Below are 22,184 nucleotides of genomic sequence, written 5' to 3'. Positions count from 1 at the left end.
CACACCCCCTCCCACCCCAACCCCAATTTTGTGAGCATTCATAGTCTGCCATACAATTTCTATTTTCAGATGTGGCCCTCGGGCCAAAATATTAGACCACCGCTGCTATAGCCTGTCTAAACTTTAGACATTTCCGCCCCGTGCATCCCTTCAGGCTTGTAGAATGTGAAATTGTTTATTTCTGAGACCATTCACCTAATCTCTGTCCAAATCCTCTCTCTCAAGATTATTCTGTAAAACAGCTACAATGTTTAGTCTTAACCACTCCCCTTCTTCTGTTTCAAATCCTAATGCTAATTACATGTTTTTGTCCAAGGCTGGAATTTTCAAATTTGTCCAAATCCCATCAAAATTTAGTGGAAGTTGGATACCTAATGATCTGGGCTTTTTGGAAATACCCCAGACTGATTAGAAAGTTGCATGCATTGAAATGTAACCTAAATCACTTTAAAACAAATGTTGCATCTTCAGTAGACTGTCATGATTGTATACTTAAAAGTAAAACTCAAAAGCCCAGATTTTGCTTAAATTAATGAGAAAGCAGCTCCTATTTTTCTTTAAAGGTAAGAGTGGTTACACTTAGCACATTTTTTAAATGTAGGAACTGGCAACTGCTTTCCAACTACCAAGAAAGAAAATTGCAGAGTTGCTACTTTCTCGTGCATTTAAATGGGTGCTGAATTATTAAAGTTATACTGTCAGGAAAACCTGAATTCTTACTAGAGTATCAGTATATGGGAGCTTTCACTGAGATAACTGGTAGTGTTACAGAGAAGGTGGGCTAAGGAATAAGGTTCCTAAGCAAATAGAACAGGATCCAACCCTGACATTTTTCTTTGTCACAAAACTTGCACTGACTTAAAAGAGCACCTCTGATTTAATACTTAACTTCAAGGTGCTACAACTGATCACTGCAGTTTTCCTTTAAAACTTCTGAACAAACCAAAGCTGTACTGTGTTGGGTTGGGTAGGGCTGGAAGAGGCTATATTAATTCTGGGAGAAAATAAATGAAGAAACTGTCTTCTCCATGAGCCACTTTCCCTGAAAAATCAGAAGTGGGTGGGTTTGACTGGCTCTGGGGCCTGCTTTCTTTTCTGGAGAAGCTGGTTGTGAGTAGGTAGTTGTAAGTTTCTGCAAAAAAAATGGTTGACTCCTACAGCAACTGCATCTGAAAGGACTGGGCTAGAGGGGGGGGGGGATGACACTTTGCTAGCCGTGTTCACACAGGGCAGTGCACAAACCGCCCCAGAACATGTTGCCTTTCTCTGACCCTGCTAGCAAATGCAAGGAGATTTCATTATCGTTAAGATAGCGCTGGCTCTTGAGCAGTCTCCATTCCTATTCAGTTCCCTTATGTTATTCTGCATCGTGCCAGCATCAAATCCTCAAGGTTCGGCAGTAGCTGGGCCTGTGGCTGCCAGGGCATTGGGCTAGTAGTTGGGGGTTTCTGCAGCCATTACTTCTCGTGGTTTTTCTCATTAGTGTGAGTGTCGGCACAATAAGGGAGCTAATGGGGAGGGAGGGTGGTTCTGTACATAACTATCCTTCAGTGCTCTGGAACAGGAAGAAGTGACAGGTGCTATCCGCCTCGCTGCTGCATGTGGGGGGGATCAGCTGGGGCTCCCGTCCCACCCCTTCCGTGGGGAAACTGCCCGCATGGCCCCTGCCCCCTTGCCTTGCCAGCAGCCCTGGCGCGGAAGCTGCGGGGAGCAGCGCCCCTCTCCGCAGGCCCCCAAGGGCTGTAACTTTGTAGCGATGCCCAGAGACGACAACTTCGCCTCAGCCGCTTCACCCTGGGTACCGGAGCGAAGCGCGCCGTCGGGGCCGAGACCGAGGCCAGCCCCACCCTGCAGCCCGGGGGCGGGGTGAGCCCAGCCAGCGCCCAATGAGCGAGCCCCGATCGCGGCCACTGGAAGCTTCCAGGCCTGGGGAGGGTATAAAGGGGCGGCGGGCCCCCCCGCTGCTGTGGGGGGTTTGGCTGTTGTAGCATGGAGGACGTGCTGGAGGCGCAGGTGAGCGCCCCGGGCCTCCCCTGCAGGGGCCCGTCTGGTTGCATGGTGGCGCGAGTGAAGGGGCCTGGGCTCTGGTGCCGAGCACGTTGTCCTGGGAGCTCTGGCCGCCTCTTGCTTCCCACCCGAGGGCAGGAGGAACCTCCAGCGTCCTCGGGCAGCGCAGCCTCTTTGGCTGTTGTGGCGCCTTCCGCCGGCACAGGGCTCCTGGAGCAGGGCTCAGCACTTCCCCGGCCCCAGGGGGCCCGTCCCGTCGGCAGGCAGCGGAGCGAGCTTCGCTGTGAGCATCTCCTCCGGTAGAGGGCAGGGCGGGGCTGCCGGGACCCTCCTGGCGCGGGGGGCGCAGGCTTGGAGGGATGTGCGGGGCTGTTGCCATCGCTGGTTTGGGGTAGTCGCTCGAGTGCTCCCGTGTGCTGCCCCTCTTGGCTCCGCAAACTGGCCCTGAGGATGGCGGGTGCCAGGTTCAGGGGCCCGGCGGAGCCTTGCAGCCAGTTTTGCTGCGGGTCTGGCCAAGGGGCCGAATTCCCTCCCTGGAGACTCCCCTAAACAGGCGCTTTGCGGAGAGGAGTCTGCCCCAGGGTCCGGGAGCGTTAATGAACTTGGATCCCCTCTGGGACCTCTTCTTTCTCTCCCCCCACCCGTGGGTCCCAAGAGGCTGGGGTGGCGCCCTTGTCAGCATGGAGGAGCCCGGAGGTTGTGTGCGCCCCGATGTGGGAATCCAGCGAGGCTGTGTTTGGTGATGCCCGTCCCCTGCGGAGGAGCAGGGGAGTAGGTGGAACTCCAGGAAGAGGTGGGGTGGGGCCTTGGGGGAAGGGTGGGGTTCTGGAAATCGGCGCCCGTGCTACTGATCCCTCAAAGGCTTGGAGCCTCCAAACAATCAGAGATAAATTAATGTAACTCTCCCCAGGATTTGGCTACAAATTTTGGTTTACATTATGTGTAAATGTCAGTCTGTTAAGGCTGCCTCGGCACGATCTGTTGTACGTTGATCGTTCTGGCACACCCACTGCCTGTTCTGGCTGACACCACTTTCCCCAACTGCTCAGCTACCACTCCGTTCAGCTGGCTGTTGTAGCCAGACCATGTTTCTCCTCAAGAGATGCAAGTTGCTTAGCTTTGGTGGCAGGGTGCTGCATTCCCAGATTAATGGGGAAAAACCATCTTCATAAGACACTCTTTTAGAGCCCCATAAAGACAACTCAAACTGGGGAGGAAGCCCATCTTTAAAAGGGGAGGGGGAAGGTGACTTAAAATCTTAACATGTATTATGGCCATCTCTACCTTTTCATGGCTGTGTTAAGCCCGTGAGGTGCCCTGGCAAGTTGGATTCTGTATGCAGGGAGCATTGTTGCTGGTTTAGAAAACTAGGGAGTTTAGGGCCAATCTCTTTCCTGCTGTCTACTCTCTACCTTCTGGAAGGATTGTTCCTGCTTTAGAAAAACAGTACAACTAAATATGTACTAGCTGTAGAAACTAAAGTTGAGGCTTGAGAGCAGTCTCTAAAATGCTTGCTTACATTGGAAAGCTGCCCTGTATTAATGTAAAGGGTGACTGCTAACCCAATCTAGTTAGACTAGTGCAGACCCCTTTGTGGCTGCACTTATTTTAATGCAATTTAAACTGACTTCTGATCACCTTAAGCTAAATCAAAACATGCTTGTTTTGAAACCAGAATAAGAGCCTATACACAGGGGTTTGCACCAGTTTAATTAAAGTGGGTTTAAAAAAAAAAACTTATTGATGCAATGGTCCCATGTAGGAAAGGTTTTAAGAACTCCTTGTTTTATGGTATCTCCATACCCAGGAAAGATGATGATGTCTCTTTGGGTGGGGTATGGGAGCTGCCACTTCACCAATATTTCTCCAGTCTGTTCACTCCAGCGGAGTTGCAATTTAAGTCTTATAAAATGCAGCTTCTAATTGGAGCGAATGAGTCTCACAGCAATATGGTATTCTCTCAGGACATACATCTGGAATAGGATGCCAATCTTAGCATCAGTCTGAGTTGGTGGCTGACTGCTTGCTACACCTTTTTATGTATTACTCTTTAGCTTTTCTCGAATACTGAGGTGTTTCTCTTGAAAACCTTCTGCAACCTGGGAGCTTCATAGGTCCTCATCACCATGGAGTGGGAGGGAGTGAGCTTATGAGCCTCCCTGCAACATGGGATATCTCCATTAATTTTTTGGGGGGGAGGGATAGCTCAGTGGTTTGAGCATTGGCCTGCTAAACCCAGGGTTGTGAGTTCAATCCTTGAGGGGGCCACTTGGGGATCTGGGGCAAAATCAGTACTTGGCCCTGCTAGTGAAGGCAGGGGGCTGGACTCTATGACCTTTCAAGGTCCCTTCCAGTTCTAGGAGATGGGATGGGATGGCTCCATTTAATCAGACTAGGTAGGTGAATCTTGACTGAGTAGAGCCACTGGAGGTCTCTGTGATGTAACGAGTCTTGTCACATGTTCTCTGACCCTAGAGAATAAGAAAGCACAGTCTAAAGTTTTACATACCACTTGATAGTTGTTTTTGGAGGAGGGTTGTAAATGGGTGTCCGTCTACTGGTGGGATGGGTCACTGCTAACTCCCTTCCTTTGAAGGCCTCAGGTGTGAGGTCAGAAATAACCACTGGGACCTTGGACAAAGGGTCTATCTGGTTCCTTGACAGATGTGGAGTGATGCTGTCAATCAGAACAATAAAACAGCCCTGTTGGCCTGGGTGAAGGAGACTGGCATCCAACTGGTGCAGGTCAATGGTCAGAGGAAGTATGGAGGCCCTCCCTCAGGTATGTAGACAGCTTTTTCAGTTGCTTTAGGCATAAAAATATAGTCCCTCTACTGGTTCCAAACTGCTGAGTCCATTCACTGCTCCGTAGCGAGTAGCAATGAATGGAAAACCTAGATAAGTTTCCTGATGAGGAAGTGTGGTGATTTGGGGGCATCTGTACAATGTAAGAATTTTCATTGATATTGTGAAGCTGTTGCTATGAAAACTAGTATCACAAGTGTGTGTGTGTGTGTGTGTGTATTCCACTTCTGCTGGCAAGAAATTGTCATGTCTCTGCCAGACCAGGGACAATGTTGGGCTATTCGAACTCAGTGACGACTTACCCAGAGTGTACTGTGGATGTGTCCCAATGTGCTTCAAACTCTTGCCAGTGCAAGTTACATAGGTAAAAAGCTGGTGAAGTTAGCATATCACTTGTGCACTTGTATACTTGGCTCCTTGCATTGGTGTTCTGCACGCTCACTAGGTGTGCCTAGAACGATATGCAGTGGGTAGGTATCCTGGTGTGTAACTCATTGTGTTCTGGCAGTGCATGGAGGAGCAGAAACAAGTTGCACAGGGGTGAGTGGAACTGTAGGGTCAAGTTCCTATCATGTAATTTTCTGCATCTCATAACCTCTCTACCCCATAATTTTTGCTCCTGTTTTGAAAGTCCTATGAACCCAGGCAGGGCTTGTCATTGTTGGCCATCTCTGATAAGAAGCATGGAGTCTGCGCAGCTCTGCACTATTATCATGAGCGTTGCAGGCACAGGATACACAATATTTTTGGAATTTGTAGAGCCACAAGAAGAGTGAGGGGTGTATTGGGGTGCTATGATGGAGCTCTCCATGGACTGCAAAAGGGGGCGGCAAGCCTGTGTTTGAACATGTAGGTCCATAAGAGTCTATAGGGATTTTTGCTGCTGGAGGAGCTCCATTATATCCTAATAAATCTGTCATCGTTTCCTGCTGGGACTCCTGGATCTTTCTCCTGTCCACTCTATCCTTCTCCATACAGTCTGCGGTATTCAACCTCCAGGCCTTCGTTCACAATCTGATACAGCTCTTGCTTGCAGGATCTTGCTCAGCATGTCATCTCAAGTCCTCCTCTTTCACCACCTTATCTGGCTCAGGTGTTCTGCATGTGTGAAGGGGGAACCCCTCAAGCCCATAACAGCTACAGGCAGAGGTGACGTCGGGGGTATACGGAGTCACATGCCCCATTTCTGCAAGCACCGAGCAGGGCCACTCCTAGACATTGTGGTGCCCTATGCCACCCCTCCACAGGGGTTGGCCCCAGGCCTCCGGGGGGGGGGGGGGGTGAGGGACTGCGCCCAAGGTCTTTGGGGGCAGGGGGGAAACCGCCCCCTAGCACAAACCAGCAGAGTGGGTTGGGGCTGGATCGTTCCACTTCCCGCTGCCCAGTGATTGCAGGACGGGCCTGACCCCGCGCTCACAACGTGGCGGGAAGTGGAGTGACCTGGCCTCAGCCTGCTCCCCAGGCTCCCAGACTTGGGGAGCAGGGAGGAACTACCCCCCCCAGAACTCACCAGTGGCATGGCTCGGAGCGGGCTGCGGCTGGGTTGCTCCACTTCCTGTTGCCAGTGAGTGCAGGGCACACCCAACCCCTGCTGCAGTCCCCCAGCATGTAGCTCAGGGAAAGGGGTGGGGGATTTGGGGAAGGGGTGGAGTGGGAGTGGGGGCAGCTTTCCTGGCCAGGGGATCGGGCTGGCCACTGGAGCAGCATGCAGCTGCATAGGGCAATGTGGTGCCCCAAATGTAGCTTGCGTGTGAGTAAGGATGGCTCTGGCGCCGAGCTGCGCTTGCTCTTCATGTCCTGCCAGTGGGTCAAGAGGGGTCTGTCCTGCTGCTGTGCCTCTCCTTGGCATGTTTCTGACTCACTCAGTCCCTCTCCCTGGCAGCTGGGCCCAGGCAGGGAGCAGAGGGGGCAGGATGGAGCCACTTTGCACGCTGGGTGAAGGTGGCTGCCTCTGTGCAGCGTGGCTGCTGCTTGGAAAAGCCCAGCTGTGGAGGCAGCAGCGGCCCAGGCCTGGCTGCTGGAGACAGGGGGCAAGCGAGTAAGAGGTGCCCCCCTGCAAGCTTATTTCCAGCTCAGCCCCTGTCCCTGGCAGCTGGGCCAAGGTGGAAGTGGAGGAGGTGGGCTGCTACTGCTTCCCCAGCCAGGCGCTTGCTCAGGCAGCCATTGCTCTGCAGCTACCCTGAGCAGCCACCCTCAGCCAGTGGGAGAAGCGGCTCGGTCTCAGCCCCTCTGCTCCCAGCCTGGGTCCAGCTGCTGGGGACAGAGGCTGAGTGAGCAGGAAATATGCCTGGGGAGAGGAGGGGGTGGAGAGGTGGGCAGTGGGAGAAGGACTGTGCCCCCCACCTGCAGGTAACTCTTGTGGGGAGTGTGGTGGCCCTGGACTGAGCTCAGAATTGGGGGCAGGGGGTGCAGGGGTTTGCTGGGGAAGATATTGGGCACTTCCTCTGCTCACCCAGAGTTTGGGGCATTGCCTGCAACCCTCCCTCTGCTGAGGTGTCCACAAGGTACAGGAGCTCTCGGAAGACACTGGTGCTGTGAGTTTCCCAAGGCAATGGGCCCAGCCCTCCAGGAGCTGGTGGGATTGGCTGTCCTGGCCCAGGGACATGGGGCTGCAAGGTTCCTCCCAGAGGTGACACATGGGATGGTTATGTCAATCCCCAACACCCCCCCACCCCCAGTATGAGCAGGTACAAGTCCTGTCTGGCTACAGATAAAACCAGATTGACTGTTTGCCTTCCTGGCTTGTGACATGCCTGACTCAGTTCCTTCGCTTTCACGTGGCACTGCTGCTGATCCCTGTCATTCTCATTGTCCTGTGCTACCTGCTCATAGGTGTCCCATGTTTCTACAGCTGGATTGGAGCTATGCCTGCACAGCCTCTTCTCGCCACAGGCACAGGAGTTCTAATATCTCCTGTCCACTCCAGGCTGGAGCCTACGACCAGCTGGGCAGCTGCACACAGCAATCTGCTAGGTGTGCTTGCCAAGATGGACAGTCAGGAAAAGGCATCTAAAAATTTTGTGAGACTTCAAAGGTGGGGGTGGCTTCTGGTCTCTGAGTCATGGGCAGTGGAGATGACAGTTGAATGTGTCAGGCACTGTGGGACAGCTGCTGGAGGACTGTTAGGGTCTACATAGGTAATGCAGGGTCTACACTCGCACTGTGACCCTCTGTATGTCAACCATGGCTCAGTGCTGCTCGGGGAGCTGATACTACTATGTTGGTGTAATGGAGACCTTGCATTGGTGGGAGACCAGTTTACACATACACGCACAACTAGGTTGATGCAAGGCAGCTTATATTGACTGAACTTTGTAATGTAGACCAGGCCTGGGTGTACTCCAGCTATGAGAAGATACGCCCACCTCTCTCTGAAGGGATGGGGGAATGGCAGGAGTTGAAAGTTGTCAAACACAGAACAAAGAGGAGGTGTTGGTGGGATGTACAAACTAGGAAAGGTCAGGCACAAATGTACAGGCAATATGTTGGGCAGGAGGGGGGGGAGGGTGTGGATCAACCAAGGACCGAGAAGGCAAGCTGGGCTGGAAGTCTCCATGCAGGAGAAGCAGTCCAGTGTGTAGAAGTCTGATGAGGCCAGGGACCCGGCTTAGCTACCTGAACAGAGTTGGTCTGCCAAGGGCAGGGTGAGCTAGTGAGGGGTATTGCAGTCAGGTTGTTTTCTAAATGATCTGTAATCTGAGGCATGGTATCCGCTACTGTTAGGTCAGCAAAGAGTCCTGTGGCACCTTATAGACTAACAGATGTATTGGAGCATGAGCTTTCATGGGTGAATACCCACTTCATCGGATGCATGTAGTTAGGTCGACGTTAGGCAGCTTACATCAACCTAATTATGTCAGTGTCTACACTGCAGCCTTGTCCCACCGATGTGAGTGCCCCACTACACCAATATAATTCCTCCACTGCCATGAGAGGTGTAGGGTTTATGTTGGTGTAGTTAGGGCGACAGTGTCTGTGTAGACACTGCATTCCGTACATAAGCTGTTGGCTCTTGTCAATTGACAAGAAAGCTGGGCAGCTAGAGCCCAACTGCCTCTTACTCCCCGGAGAGATGGGCAGCTGGACCCTACTCCCGGCCGAGAATGTTGGCTGTCTGGCTGTCTTGTCAATTTTATGGCTCTGGAGCCGGGAGCAGGCAGGGACAGGGAGGTGAGAAACCCCGGGTGGTTTGCCCCTGCTCCTGGCAAGGAATGGGGAGGCAATTGGGGCAGGGGGGGACCTCAGGCTCCTTCAGGGAGCTGCCAGCAAAATGGAGAGACTAGGGTCTCAGCTCCCCACACTGCCCCTTTTAGGTCAGTGGAAGCGCTTCTGGTGAGGATGTGCACCACCAACCCAAGGAGAGTAGTATAGACATGCACCACCACAGTAATTACTATGGTGGTTGTAAGCTGACCTAATAGAGGTTGGCTTAGGGTATGTCTACACTATAAACTGGAGTAATTTTCTCTATTAAAGATCAAGGATGTGTTAGACTTCTGTGCAAAGTCTGTATGTGTTAAGCATTCACACCTACCACCTGAGCCCTCAGAGGTACCGAAAAGACTCCTGCTTAGGGCCCTACCAAATTCACAAGCGTGAAATATGCACCACAGACCATGAAATCTGGTCTCCCCTGTAAAATCTGTCCATTGTAGGGGGGCGGGGGGCGTCACAGTATTGCCACCCTTACTTCTGTGCTGCCTTCAGAGCTGGGCGGCCAGAGAGCAGTGGCTTCTGGGCAGGCACCCAGCTCGGAAGGAAGCGCCACAGCCAGCAGTAGCGCAGAAGTGAGGTTGCCGTGGTATGAGGGGGATTGTTGCTTTTTGTGGGGGCAGGGCTGGTCTTACAGGTGGATTATATGGGCAACCGCCCAGGGTGATGTGGTTGGGGGGCACTGTGGTCACCCTGCTCCACACACAGCCAACCAAATGCCCCCTTAATCTCTGAACCCTGGCCCAGAGCTGGGGGGCCTCAGCTGGAGGCTTCTGTGAGGGGAGCAGGGTGGATTGCTTTAAATCGAGGCCTTTGAAGATCACTGATCCTCAAGTCACCAAGTGAGAGCCTCTGTTTAAATACTGATTTTAATTAACTTTTCCATTTGTGCTTGTTCTTTTCTAAAGAAAGGTGCTGTCTTATTGGTTGGTGTACCCATTAAAACATGTTGCTTTATGACTAAGTAGAGCCTTGACACTACATTAGTGCATCTTTTTGCTACATGTATTTAAGCAACTTTAGAGCTTTATATTTTCAGAATCTTAATTGTATGTTTTTTAGTATGTTAGAATGGTAACTGATATATGGCTTACTTACTAGATAATTAACTTTTTGCTCATGATTTGTGAAGCTCCATGAGGATGGTAACTGGAATTTAATTAAACACAACAGCATATACTTTTTTAAATAAAACACATTTAATACAGTACATGACCTATTGTGCCATATTTCTAAAGCAAAATTAGAATCAGGGGAAAACCATCTTTCCTCCTATAGAAAAGCAGCCTTTAATGCCAAGTTTTTGATAGCAGCTCATGGATTTAACTTATTTTATTTAAATGTTTTAAGCAATTATTTACTCAGATTTCATTATAAACAGGTTTACTTATAAAAAGTAAAATTTATAATTTAAACAAAGTAAAAAAAAAATTTTTTTTAACATTTTTATCACCCCTGGATGAGAGGGTTCCCCCTGTCCTCTCCCACTGAGCAGGACAGCCTTGCTTTTTACCCTTTTGGATCTGCTCTATCCTGTCCTGTGTGCAGAGCTGGTGTCCAAGGCACATTGCCTACCCAGGATCCTTCTGCAGATAAGGGATAAGCTGAGGCCTGGGGGCACAGCCTCTTGTCGAACTGAGTTTCAGGGAAGTGCGGTTGTTGGAGACTGGGTGTCTCTCACAATCTTACTGCTTGGCTTTTGTTGTGTATCTGCAGGCTGGATTGGGGAGCCCCCTCCATCCGGCTCAGAGGTATTCATTGGAAAACTCCCTCAGGACATCTATGAAAACAAACTAATTCCTCTCTTCCAAAGCGTGGGCAAGCTGTATGAGTTCCGCCTCATGATGACCTTCAGTGGGCTCAACCGTGGCTTTGCCTATGCCAAGTACAGCAATCGGCGCAGTGCGCAAATAGCTATTGCTGCTCTGAACAACTTTGAGGTGCAGAAGGGCTGCCCCATCATGGTTTGCAGGAGCACTGAGAAGTGTGAGCTGTGTGTGGATGGCCTGTCATCCTCGATGGAGCAGGGCCAGCTGCGGACACTGTTGCAGGAGGTGACCACGGGGGTCCTGAACATCTCCCTGTATCCCAGCCCCTCCCGGAAGGGGAGACAGCTCGCAGTGCTGAAATACAACTCCCACCGAGCCGCAGCCATGGCCAAGAAAACTCTAGTGGAAGGTACTCAACCTCTGTGGGGAGGAGCGGGCCAGGGCAAGAGGAGTCAGAATGGCAGGGGCGTTGCAGATCCCACAAGTGGCAGTGGCTTCTCTGGGCACTAGTCTGGGAGTAGTGGGTGCATGTATCTTTTGGTCTACTGACATCTCTTGTCCTGACAGGCTGGTATCGCCTTAAAATGGCAACATTGGTTGCCGTCTTGTCCCTTTCCATGTCCATTTGGATGTTGCTTTTGTTTGTGACCGTTGATTGCCCCAGCTATCCTGGGGTATAAATCACCAGGGCAGAAAGGAGAACTTGAAAATGACAGCAGAGCTGTCGCTTTTCCCTCAGGCTAGATGAGTTTGGGGGTGGGGTTTTCTCTAGGTTAGGCCTATAATCTGGTAACCTGTAGCCATTGTCAGTGTAAACCCAACCCAGAACTGCAGAGAATTATCAGTAGGGTCTCACTGTCTCGTATCCAATACCTTTGTGTGTGGAGGAATCTGTGTGCATTTTTACTCCCTCTTGCTTTCTTGCCTGTATCTTGCATTTACCATCCCCATTCTCAGCACCAGGAGCACCAATGCTCTGAAACTGAGACCTGCTTCCTCTTGTGCATAGGTAACTTGGGTCTGTATGAAGAGGAAATTGAAGTGGATTGGCTGAAAGTAGACATGAAGCAGAAACTCCGTGCCAACACAGAGAGAACCTTTCCAGAAAGCTTGCAGCCTGGTGGCTGCAAGAGTGGCAGTCCGAGCCAGACACCTCATGGTGCCGTGACATGCCCTTTGCCGCAGGCATTCTGCGTATTAGACTACCTGAACGCACTGTGTAAGAAGCAGCGGCTGGGAATCCCTGTGTTTCTGACTAAATGTGTACAAGCGAACCCTGACGGCTGGCTGCGGTTCTGGTATCAGGTGGTCATTCCAGGTTACCCATCCCCCTTCAGTGGGTTTATGTGGATCAAACCTGATAAGTCTGGCTTGAGTGGACATGACAAGGCCAAGAATGCCATAGCGCTGCAGCTGCTCAAAACTTTGGGTGAGTCCTTGCATGGCTCTGCAGACGTCTTGGGCTTTGTTCCCCTCCGCCTCAACAGCTAGGGTATTAAAAACCCAGTGTCTCAGTTATGGGGATGCTGTTGGACCAAATTCAGCCTGGTATCTTGACCCTTTTATGTAGGTTTAGGAAAGAACCATAGAAACATTTGCACATTCTTTCTAGTGGAATGTCAGGGGTTGATAGATGGTCCTCTTCTGCATGCCCAACCCAGCCATTGCAGCTTTGTCCTTATGCGTGAGACACTTCCGGTAGAGTTGGAGACCAGGCATGAATGGCCCAGAGTCTGGCTGAGGGGGAAATTCCGAACGAAAGTGGAATAAGCCAGTGAGGAGGAAGATAAAATTAAACCTTGAAATAATTTTAATCTTGGGAACATCTCCTTGCTTGAGGGATTTCCTGCCCTCCAGGTTAGGGGATGCTAGTATCTCCTGTTGCCTTTGGGATTGCAAGGGTGGGGAAGGGAGCAGGAATCAAAGGAATGTGAAACACCTCCTGCTGGAGGGTAGGTGAATTGCTACCCAGTGGAGTGACTCGGTTATGGGCTTCCTGTGCTAGCACTCCAGTGGCTGGCGTGTATTGATGAGAGCTGAAGTTGAAGGAGGAGCTGTGAGCTGCAGGAAAGGCTGGGTAAATGGTCTATTTGGGAAGGGGAGGAGTGGGCTGTCTCTCTGACTGTTCATCTCTCTGTTGTGTTGCATATGGCTCTAATTCTCTTTTCCTTCCCCAACAGGGTGCCCGGTGGTGTAGGCTGGATGTTTCCACAGAGCCATGTGCTGCCCCTCTGGGGCTTGGTGCATTGGCTTTGCGTTCCTGTGGGGAGGAGGGGTGGGACTGATGTGCTGACGTATTGTAAGCTGGTTTTACAGGACGTGGGCACTGAGCAGAGGCTGCTTCTGGTCCCTGTTCGTCTGTTTTTGTGTTTTCTCTCAGATGTTAGTTTGACACAGATTTGTTTTAGGTTTTTTTAAATGTTTTTGTTCTCTGCTCTGGTGTGCCCAGGTGGGTTAACCCAGTGAGATGGGGGAAGGTGGATGTCATGGGGATTCCCACATACCATTGTAGAAGGACAGGCTAAATTGGCCAGGCAATGAAGGACCCCATCTGCATAGGTCTTGGGGTCATAGAGGATGCATGCTGGGCAACTAGGTGAGTCTGACCAGGCTCAAAGATTTTTTCTTTTGTTCTATTTGGGTTTTATTTGTATTGAAATACACCTGCCAGTATGGTAGAGAGGGGGATGTACAGTGCTCTTTGGAGAGGGTCTGGGGAACTCCCTGTTATTAGACTGGGCAATTAATGACTGTCCCTGGCATATACAGCACAGTGCTATATTGATAGCAAGCCCTGCAGGTGCACTGAGCAAACTTCTGCTTCCCCCACCCCCATCTGGGGGGAAGGGCTGCTTTGTTTAAATTCCTGGGCCTAAATCTTGTTCTCTTGCCTTTTTGTTTGACTTATTCTGTTAAAGGTTGTTTACTTTGTTTTAAAAGCTTGGTTGAGTTTCTTATTGTGGCCTTGGCCAGTGAGGTCAGACAACTGTCCTGTGAAGCAAGGAAGAGCATGGGACTAGTTCTGGGTGGGAAATACCCCCTGCAGTGCTGCCTGTTCCACTGGCCTAGGCGCTGTTTGGAAGACTCCAATGTTCTTCATTGGAAGCATCCCTCCTGGGCTGAGTTGTGAGCAGAGGCCTTTCCTGAATCCTGCTAGTGCCTAAGTAGGGGAGGGTCATGGCTGCCATGCTGATGGGAGCTGTTTTTAATGAGGAAATGGTGACCACCTCTCTGAGGCACCAAGGTATTTATGAGCAAGGGACTGTAAGGAAATGGCATTTGGGGTTCTCTGGTCCCCAGTGGCATTGAATGTCCATGCCGCTGTGTATGAATGGTCATTCAGACTGACTGAAGGGAGGTTCTATTAAAGTAGCCTGAAAGGCAACTGCTGTGTCCTGTCTTCTCTGGAGTATGGTGCCAACAGCCTTTTGGGCCCCCCATATGTGGAATGGATCCTACCTCTGTCACCAGTGTTGGCTTGGGCTCAGGGAGAGGGGTCCTTCTCCACTGCTGGAATGCTGAGTCACCATCCTGCTGGAGCAGAAGGGCTGGTGGGCTTCCATGTCAGCAGCTACTCTTCCTTCCCCAAAGCCAGGCCAGTGAGGTCCTGTTCTAGAGTATCCTCTGGTCTAGCCTCTGGCTGCCTAGTCCCTGCCCCGAGCAGCATGAGCTCTGCTCTTCCCACTGCTTTATCTCCAGCACTGGCCTGTCCGCTCACATGGCGTTTGGGCCTTGAAAAGCTCAACCTCATCTCTCCATTAGCTAATGCCTGGGGCTGGCAGGGTTAGGGAGGAGCTGCTGGGGTGTAGGGAGAGTTGCTGGCAGGGGGCAGCCACTGCTGAAGGTAAAGTGGAAGCTTAAATGCTTCAGGGAGCAGTGGCAGGTGCTCAGCTTCACGCCCGGTACTGAGTGTCTCCAGAGTCTGTCTGCTGGTGAGCTGCCCTGGCCTTAAAGAACTTGGGGAGGGGTGGCAGAGGCTCTGCTCCTGAGCTGGAGCTTGCAGGATTTTTTAGAGGGTTTTGGGGGTGACTGCAAAGGCTCAGCTAGGAGTGAAGCACCTGCCTCATGGTGGTGGCTCACATCCTCTTGAGAAACCAACTGCCCCTTCCTTGGGAGTTCTGTCAGTTCAGGACAGCTGCACCTGTTTCCTCTCCTATGCTCCACTGTGGGCACCTACTTAAGTTCTCTGGCTTCCTGCTGTCATCTCATGGTGGTGGCAGAGACCAGTTTGTTCTCTCCCTCCTGGGGATGGGGGGTTCCATGCTGCAGTTCCCTGCCTGTACTGTGACATTCCCAGCAAGCCAAACTACATAAACTGGCCACTGTCTGTGCTTTGCTTCCTCTCCACTGCCTATGCCCAGAGTAACTGCCTGCAGTTACACCAAGCTGTTTTTAAGCAAGTACATTTATTCTTAATGTGAAACTTTTTGACAACACTAAAAAAAAACACCTCCATGCAAGGTACAGTGCTTCCTGGAGCTCATGCCCACTCCACCCTAGGCCCCTGTTAGCTGTTACAGATTCAGCATCCACAAATATCCCTTTCCCTCTGTTACTAGTTCATAGCTTTCTGATTCAGAACTAGAGCCCAGACTGGGTTGATTGGCCTTTTTATTGATTCAGCTCAGGCCCTTGATCTCCAGCTTCTGCTACAGGTAAGCAGCAGCCTAGCCTCAGGGCCTATGTCTGGCAGGCTTGGTTTTGTGTAAGGGAATTTGCATTAACCTCTCCAAAGTATTTCCCAGGAAACCCACTTCACATTTACGGATCCAACCTGTTCATTCTCATCTGCCACCTTGTTCAATCTAGTCCTTGAATCCCACAGCCTCACATCACATGTTCTGCTAGAGAGTACACCCTAGTCCCATAGTACAGGAACTCCCTTAATTCAATAAGAACAGGAGTACTTGTGGCACCTTAGAGACTAACAAATTTATTAGAGCATATGCATCTGAAGAAGTGGGCTGTAGTCCACGAAAGCTTATGCTCTAATAAATTTGTTAGTCTCTAAGGTGCCACAAGTACTCCTGTTCTTCTTTTTGCGGATACAGACTAACACGGCTGCTACTCTGAAACCTGTCATAATTCAATAAGGTTTCCCAAGGATCTGCTGGCGATTGCCCTCTGTCACATTTCCCCTCCCCTCTTTTGTCAAGCTCTTCTGCTGTTGAGACTAGGGGGTTCCCCCTCTTAGTGGTAAGGGGGTGGGCAAGGGATGTACACTGGCATCCTTTAGTGATAAAACAGCCCAGTTGGGACACCGTTTGGCTACTCCATACTGATGAATGTGCTGTCTATGGTATGGAAAGCCCTGTTGGAGGGCTTGGTGTAGGAGAGCCAGAGCAGAGTACTCGCCTCTCTGGACTCCCTCCCATCATCTCTGCCCTAGCTCCTTAGTGCCTTCCCATGAGGGTGACCTTTCCCCTATCCTTCCTAGCTGAGTGCTTTCTGGAATGGCTTGTAAACTCTCCATGCAAATAGCTCTTGCAGTTAAGGGACTGTGCTGTCTTTTGTGTGACTCGCTCCTGCAGGAGTGGTATTGCCTTGTCTCTGTCCCAACCTGTCAGGGTGGTCACAGCGGTCCTCTGCATGAACTGGTGCAGGTAAGTGTGTGGTGCCTTGGACCAGTTCTTTCAGAGCAACTCTTCAATATGTCTCCATGTCTAAGTGCTGTTAGGGCTTGAGATGATGGGAATCACTGGCTTGAATGAACCTGCTCTGGTTCTGTTTTCCACCCTACCATGTGCTTAAAATTCAATGTGTTGGCACCCAAAATCACTGGTCACTCCTGGAATTCCAGGCCTAACTTGACACCTTTTTTTAATGGGGCCTGACTTTGGACAGGCTGATACCAGGTAACCACACTGAGCCCTTGTACTGCCACCCACTTGTCTGTCACTGGTTTCTGGAAAGGGAGGGAGTAGAAACCCATCCTAGGCCTAGGGCAGGAGAGGAGAGAAAGGGCTGTGTCCAGGCCAGAGCAGCTTGGGACAGTGCGTAAGGCAAGCTGCAGCAGAGGACACACTGGTGGTTTTTCCCATAATGTACAAAGCCGAAGTTTCTCCCCTCCCCCTTGTCTTCTCTCTTCCCCCCTCCCCCCCACTCCCAGTATCAGGAAAGCTACAGCCAATGCAGGAGCAGTCAGCTATATAGTGGAAGGTTGGGCTATTTTGAGCCCTTATGTGAAGGGCCATGTATGTTGATTTAATGAAGTCAAGGGGTGGTTGTTATTTAAACTAAAGTGCTACCAGAAGGCAGTGTGGCATAGCTCCTGGGGCATGGAACTGGGATTTGGGAGTGGGATTCAAGTCCTCCTTCATCCACTGACTTGCTATGTGAGTGCATTACTTAATCTGTTTCTCCTCCCACCCTTTGTCCAGTTAGAGCGGGGTGGGCAAACTTTTTGACCCAAGGGCCACATCGGGGTTGTGCAACTGTATGGAGGGCCACATAAGGAAGACTGTGCCTTCCCAAACAGCCTAGTCACTGCCCCCATTCACCCCCTCCCACTTCCTGCCCCCTGACTGCACTCATCAGAACCCCTGACCCATCCAATCCCCCCTAGCACCTGTTCCCAGCTTGGGGCTGGGATGAAGTGGGGAATTTTTAATATTTTGTAGGACTATTGTGTGTGCCTCAGTTTCCCCTCTGCAATACATATTTAACTGGGAGGGGGGGAGATAGTTTACTCTTGGCAGAGAGTCAGGCTATGGCTACACTGCAGAGCTTACAACGGTGCAGCTGCACCTAGGCAGTGTTGCTAGCACAGACACTATGCTGCCAGGAGAGAGCTCTCCCATCAACTTAATTACTCCCACACACCTGAGCAGGGGTGGCTATGTTGGCAGGAGAAGCAATGTCCACACTGGTGCTTAGGTTAGTGTAACTAACATCCCTCCAGGGGCTGCTTAGGCCTGGTCTACACTATGGGATTAGGTTGAATTTAACTGTGTTACATCAATTTTAAAATAAATGTGTCCACATAACCAACCCCGTTCCTTCAACTTAAAGGGCTCTTAAAATTGACTTCTGTACTCCTCCCCTGAGGAGGGGATTAGCACTAAAATCAACCTTGCTGGGTCGAATTTGGGGTAGTGCAGATGCAAATCCATGGTAGTGGTCTCCGAGAGCTATCCCTGAGTGCTCCAATGTGGCTGCTGTGACAGCACTTTGAACTCGGATGCACTAGCCAGGTACATAGGAAAAGCTGTGGGAACTTTTGTTTAATTTCCTGTTTGGTCAGTGTGGTGAATTCAGCAGCACAGGTGACCATGCAGTCCCCCAGAATCAGAGGGTAGAATGTTTCTATGCTCCCCCTATCACTTCCATCCCTGAGCTTATCGCAGATTAGAAGGTGGAAAAAAATGCACTTGTGATGACATGTTTTCCAAGTTCATGCAGTCCTCCTGCACTGATAGGACACAGCTTAATGCATGGAAGCATTCAGTGGCAGAGGCCAGGAAAGAATTAAGTCCGCATGAAGAGCGGAGGCAGGACGTGATGCTGAGGAAAGCCAGTAAGAGCACAGACCCACGCTGCATCCACTGTATAACCACCTACCCTCCTCCCCATGTTCAAGAATGTGGGGGGGAGGCTCCGGGCACCCAGCCCCTCCACTCCAGAGGATGGCCCAAGCAACAGAAGGCTGTTATTCAAACAGTTTGATTTTTAGTGTGGCTATAATAAGCAATGTGGCTGTGTCCTTCTCTCCTCCCCCACCTCACCTGGGCTACCTTGTCTATCTCTTTTTTTTTATTTTATTTTATTAATAAAGAATGCATGGCTTCAAAACTATAGTTACTTTATTTCAAAGGGAGGAGGGTGGCTGGCTTACAGGGACTTAAAATCAACAAAAGGGGCGGGTTTGCTTCAAGGAGAAACACATACAACCATCACACCGTAGCCTAACCAGTCATGAAACTGGTTTTCAAAGCCTCTCTGATGCACACCGTGCCTTGCTGTGCTCTTCTAATGGCTCTGATGTCTGGCTGCTCAAAATTGGATGCCAGGTGATTTGCCTCAACCTCCCACCCTGCCATAAACGTCTCCCCCTTACTCTCACAGATATTATGGAGCACACAGCAAGCAGCAATAACAATGGGAATGTTGGTTGTGCTGAGGTCTGACCTAGCGAGCTTTTAAAGTGCGTGACAGTGAGCTGAGTGGGCTCCATGCTTGCCGGGATATGGCATCTGCATGGGTAACACAGGGAAAAAAGGCGCAAAAAGATTGACAGATGTTGCTTTCACAGAGGGAGGGGTGACTGACACCGTACCCAAAACCACCTGCGACAATGTTTTTGCCGCATTGGGTGCTTAACCCAAAATTCCAATGGGTGGCAGAGACTGCGGGAACTGTGGGATAACTACCCACTGTGCACCACTCCATAAGTCGATGCTACCTATGGTAGTAAGGATGCACTCTGCCGACTTAATGTGGACACACACAATTGACTGTATAAAATTGATTTCTAAAAATCAATGTCTATAAAATCAATTTAATTTTGTAGTGTAGACATACCCTTAGTCACACCCCTCAGTGACATAACTTATACCGACATAAACTGTAGTGTTCATAGCTTCAGAGATACAACCGTGATCAAGCCTGAGCTGCCTGGGGCCCTTTGCCCAGGGAGAGGCCCAGAAACAATAGCCACACCAATTGTCCATACACTTGGCACCTAGCAACAAAGGGTTGGGGATGGCCCACCCTCTACAGGAAGCCTGTGTGGTGTGACCAACTGGAGAACAAAGGACTGAGGAGAGCCAGGTGCACTTGTTAAGTGTGGGCTGCTGGAGGCAGGAGAGAAGCTTCTGGACTGGGACTAAAGAAGGGGTCAGAGGGCTCGGCACTAACCCACATGACCTATTCTGTAACTTTCTGTTCTCTGGTATCTAAGGGCATTCTATGCTGTGTTCCAGACATCTAATAAATCCTGCTGGCTAAGAGTCACTCCTGCAGTGGGGTGGGGTGCGTTGCTCCCTTTGGGTGTGCCAGTCTCCCTCAGGTGCTCAATCCAGGGGGACTCAGCAGGGAGCTCATGGCATGAAGCAGGGGAGCTGAAAGCTCTGAGGTTTGATCCTAGGAGACAGAGAAGTCAAGAGACCTCCCCTAGTGGGAGTGTGACCCAGAGGGGGCTGCCATACTGAAGGGGCTCTCTGAATGAACACTGGGCCTGTCGATCCGTCACAGGAGCCTCTGACTTTTACTGTAATAAAAACACGCCAGAGTTTAAAGTCTTGCTACACTCCCATCCCCTCTGAGGTTTAAGAGCACGTAGCAAGCTGTAGTCTCTCTGCAAGTGGTAGCATCTTTGTTGCTAATTTATAAAAAGCAAAGAGCTTTTTCCCAATAACTGGTCTATTGCTGCTGACTATTCCTTCTTTCCTTCCGCTTTGTTACTCTTAAGAGTGGTTCTCAAACTTCTTGTATTGGTGACCCCTTTCACACAGCAAGCCTCTGTGTAACCCCCTTATAAATTAAAAATGGGTTAATTTAACAGGGGCTTGGGGCTGTCAGCCTCACACAGGACCAGGCTTTGGGCTCTTAGCCCCACGGAGCTGATAGCTTGTGACCCCCATGTAACCACCTTCTGACCCCCTGAGGGCTCATGACCCCCAGTTTGAGAACCTCTGCTCTAAGAGCTGTCTTTACATAAAGGGGCAGGTGACTCCCCTGCTCACAACATTTTAATTGATCACTGCTAAAATGTTAAAAGCCCCAGCTGCATGTGCTGCTGTTTCCACACATAGGACCCCAAGTGAGGTATAGCAGGAGGGCAAGTTCCTCGCTCTTGCTGCCTATGTGCTTAGAGTTTAGCTGTCAGTGATTTCTGGGGTGCAGAGTAATCCCAGGTGCTGCACAATGGGTAAAATGTACTGACAAACTAGGTGCTTCTTCTGAAGAGTTCCCAGGCCCAAGGGGCTGCAATAAAGAGAAATGGTGAATGAACAAACTCTCAAACGCTCCAGGTCATAAGAACATAAGAATGGCCACACTGGGTCAGACCAAAGGTCCATCTAGCCCAGTGTCCTGTCTTCCAGCAGTGGCCAGTACCAGTTGCTCCAGAGGGAATGAACAGAACAGGTATCATCAAGGTCTTGTTGCAATGGGTGCTAAAGGGCAGGCTAACAGAAGATCAGTCAGTGAAGCAAGGCCACTGTGGTTGAGTCTGAAGTCACAAGGTGCTGAAAGCTGGATCTTTACAGGTATTTAGGTGCCTCATGGGATTTTTCAAAAGTGCCTAAGCTGCTGTGGTGCCTAAATATCTTTGACAGACTGACCCCAAATCCTCTCTCGTGGTTTCAAACTCTTGGGCCGATTAGCCAGCCACGGGGCTCTTCCCAAATGCCAGTGTGCCTGTCTCCTGCTGGGTGTTGGGGTGAGGCCTGGCTGTCTTTTGTGCTACAAGTGAGGGCAACGGCAGTAGGTTAAACAAACTGGTACAGCTTTGCCTGGAGTCACAGGGCTGCAAGGACACCATAAGCTCGGGGGAGCTGGCAGTCAGTTTGACCGCGATGGCTCAAAATAGCCACAGGGTGGCAGCTTACTACAAAACATTGAAACAAACCTTGGACCCATTGCATGCAGCAGGAGGAAGGAGAGGAAATAGCAGGGCATGCAGCTGGGTAAAAGCAAAACAATACAAGTGCCTGGAAAGAGTAGGCCTGGCAAGTAAGCACAGCTCCCCTCAGGAGGGTTTTTTTCCCCATAACTGTCAGGATGGCCGAGCGGTCTAAGGCGCTGCGTTCAGGTCGCAGTCTCCCCTGGAGGCGTGGGTTCGAATCCCACTTCTGACAAATGCACTTTTTATTAAATCCACTCCTAAAAGCAGCCGAGAAAGTGGTAAATATCTCGCATAAGCTGCTGTGCCTGTGATATTATATAGGGTGCAGCCTTTTTCTGTATTCCAGAGATGGGCAGCATCCCTCGCCTAATGGCAGGCTAGGAAAGCTCAACTGCACAGAGGAGAGTGAGGACGAGCTAGCCTTTGACCCCTCCCCCCAGCACAGCCACTGCTCACACTACCTAAATCAATCAGTGATGTTAAAGAGCAATTCACGCTCCTCAAGCCTCAGGAAAGGCAAATGCTGAGGCCTGAAGCTGTGTGACTATCATCATCATGGCTTGAAGCTAGGAAGCAGAGCCAGGTTCTGCCCCTCTGGCCAGTACAATGCTGCCAGGGTACCTGGAACAAATCCAAGGAAACCCTGGGAGTGCTGGCTCAGATGAGCTATTCTGCTCTGTGTGGCCACTAGGCGGCACTGGGCTGGGGAGAGAGGCTGGGTCTGATTCTAACCTTCTGAGTGAAGGCCATTCTCCCCTCACCCACCCACCCCCGTTAGTTCCATCAGAAGCTCCAGGCAGCAGAAAGCTGGAGCCAACACCATT

The 22,184-nt window shown here is 50.7% G+C and overlaps 1 protein-coding gene and 1 non-coding gene across 2 annotated transcripts; both read left to right on the top strand.

Moving 5' to 3' along the window:
• The first annotated feature begins 1,989 nt into the window (after positions 1-1,989).
• DND1 (DND microRNA-mediated repression inhibitor 1) lies at positions 1,990-14,214 on the top strand. Its single transcript, XM_054038133.1, has 5 exons — positions 1,990-2,013; positions 4,672-4,789; positions 10,741-11,202; positions 11,803-12,222; positions 12,974-14,214. The coding sequence occupies exons 1-5, from the start codon at positions 1,990-1,992 to the stop codon at positions 12,988-12,990; spliced, it is 1,041 nt and encodes a 346-aa protein (XP_053894108.1). The 3' UTR covers positions 12,991-14,214.
• A 7,295-nt stretch (positions 14,215-21,509) lies between these two features.
• TRNAL-CAG (transfer RNA leucine (anticodon CAG)) lies at positions 21,510-21,592 on the top strand. Its single transcript has one exon. It is a non-coding gene; the product is annotated as a tRNA-Leu (tRNA).
• Positions 21,593-22,184: the final 592 nt, after the last annotated feature.

Source organism: Malaclemys terrapin, chromosome 8, assembly GCF_027887155.1.
Source record: "Malaclemys terrapin pileata isolate rMalTer1 chromosome 8, rMalTer1.hap1, whole genome shotgun sequence".
Lineage (NCBI taxonomy): Eukaryota > Metazoa > Chordata > Testudines > Emydidae > Malaclemys > Malaclemys terrapin.
This window is presented reverse-complemented; position numbering and strand designations above follow the sequence as displayed.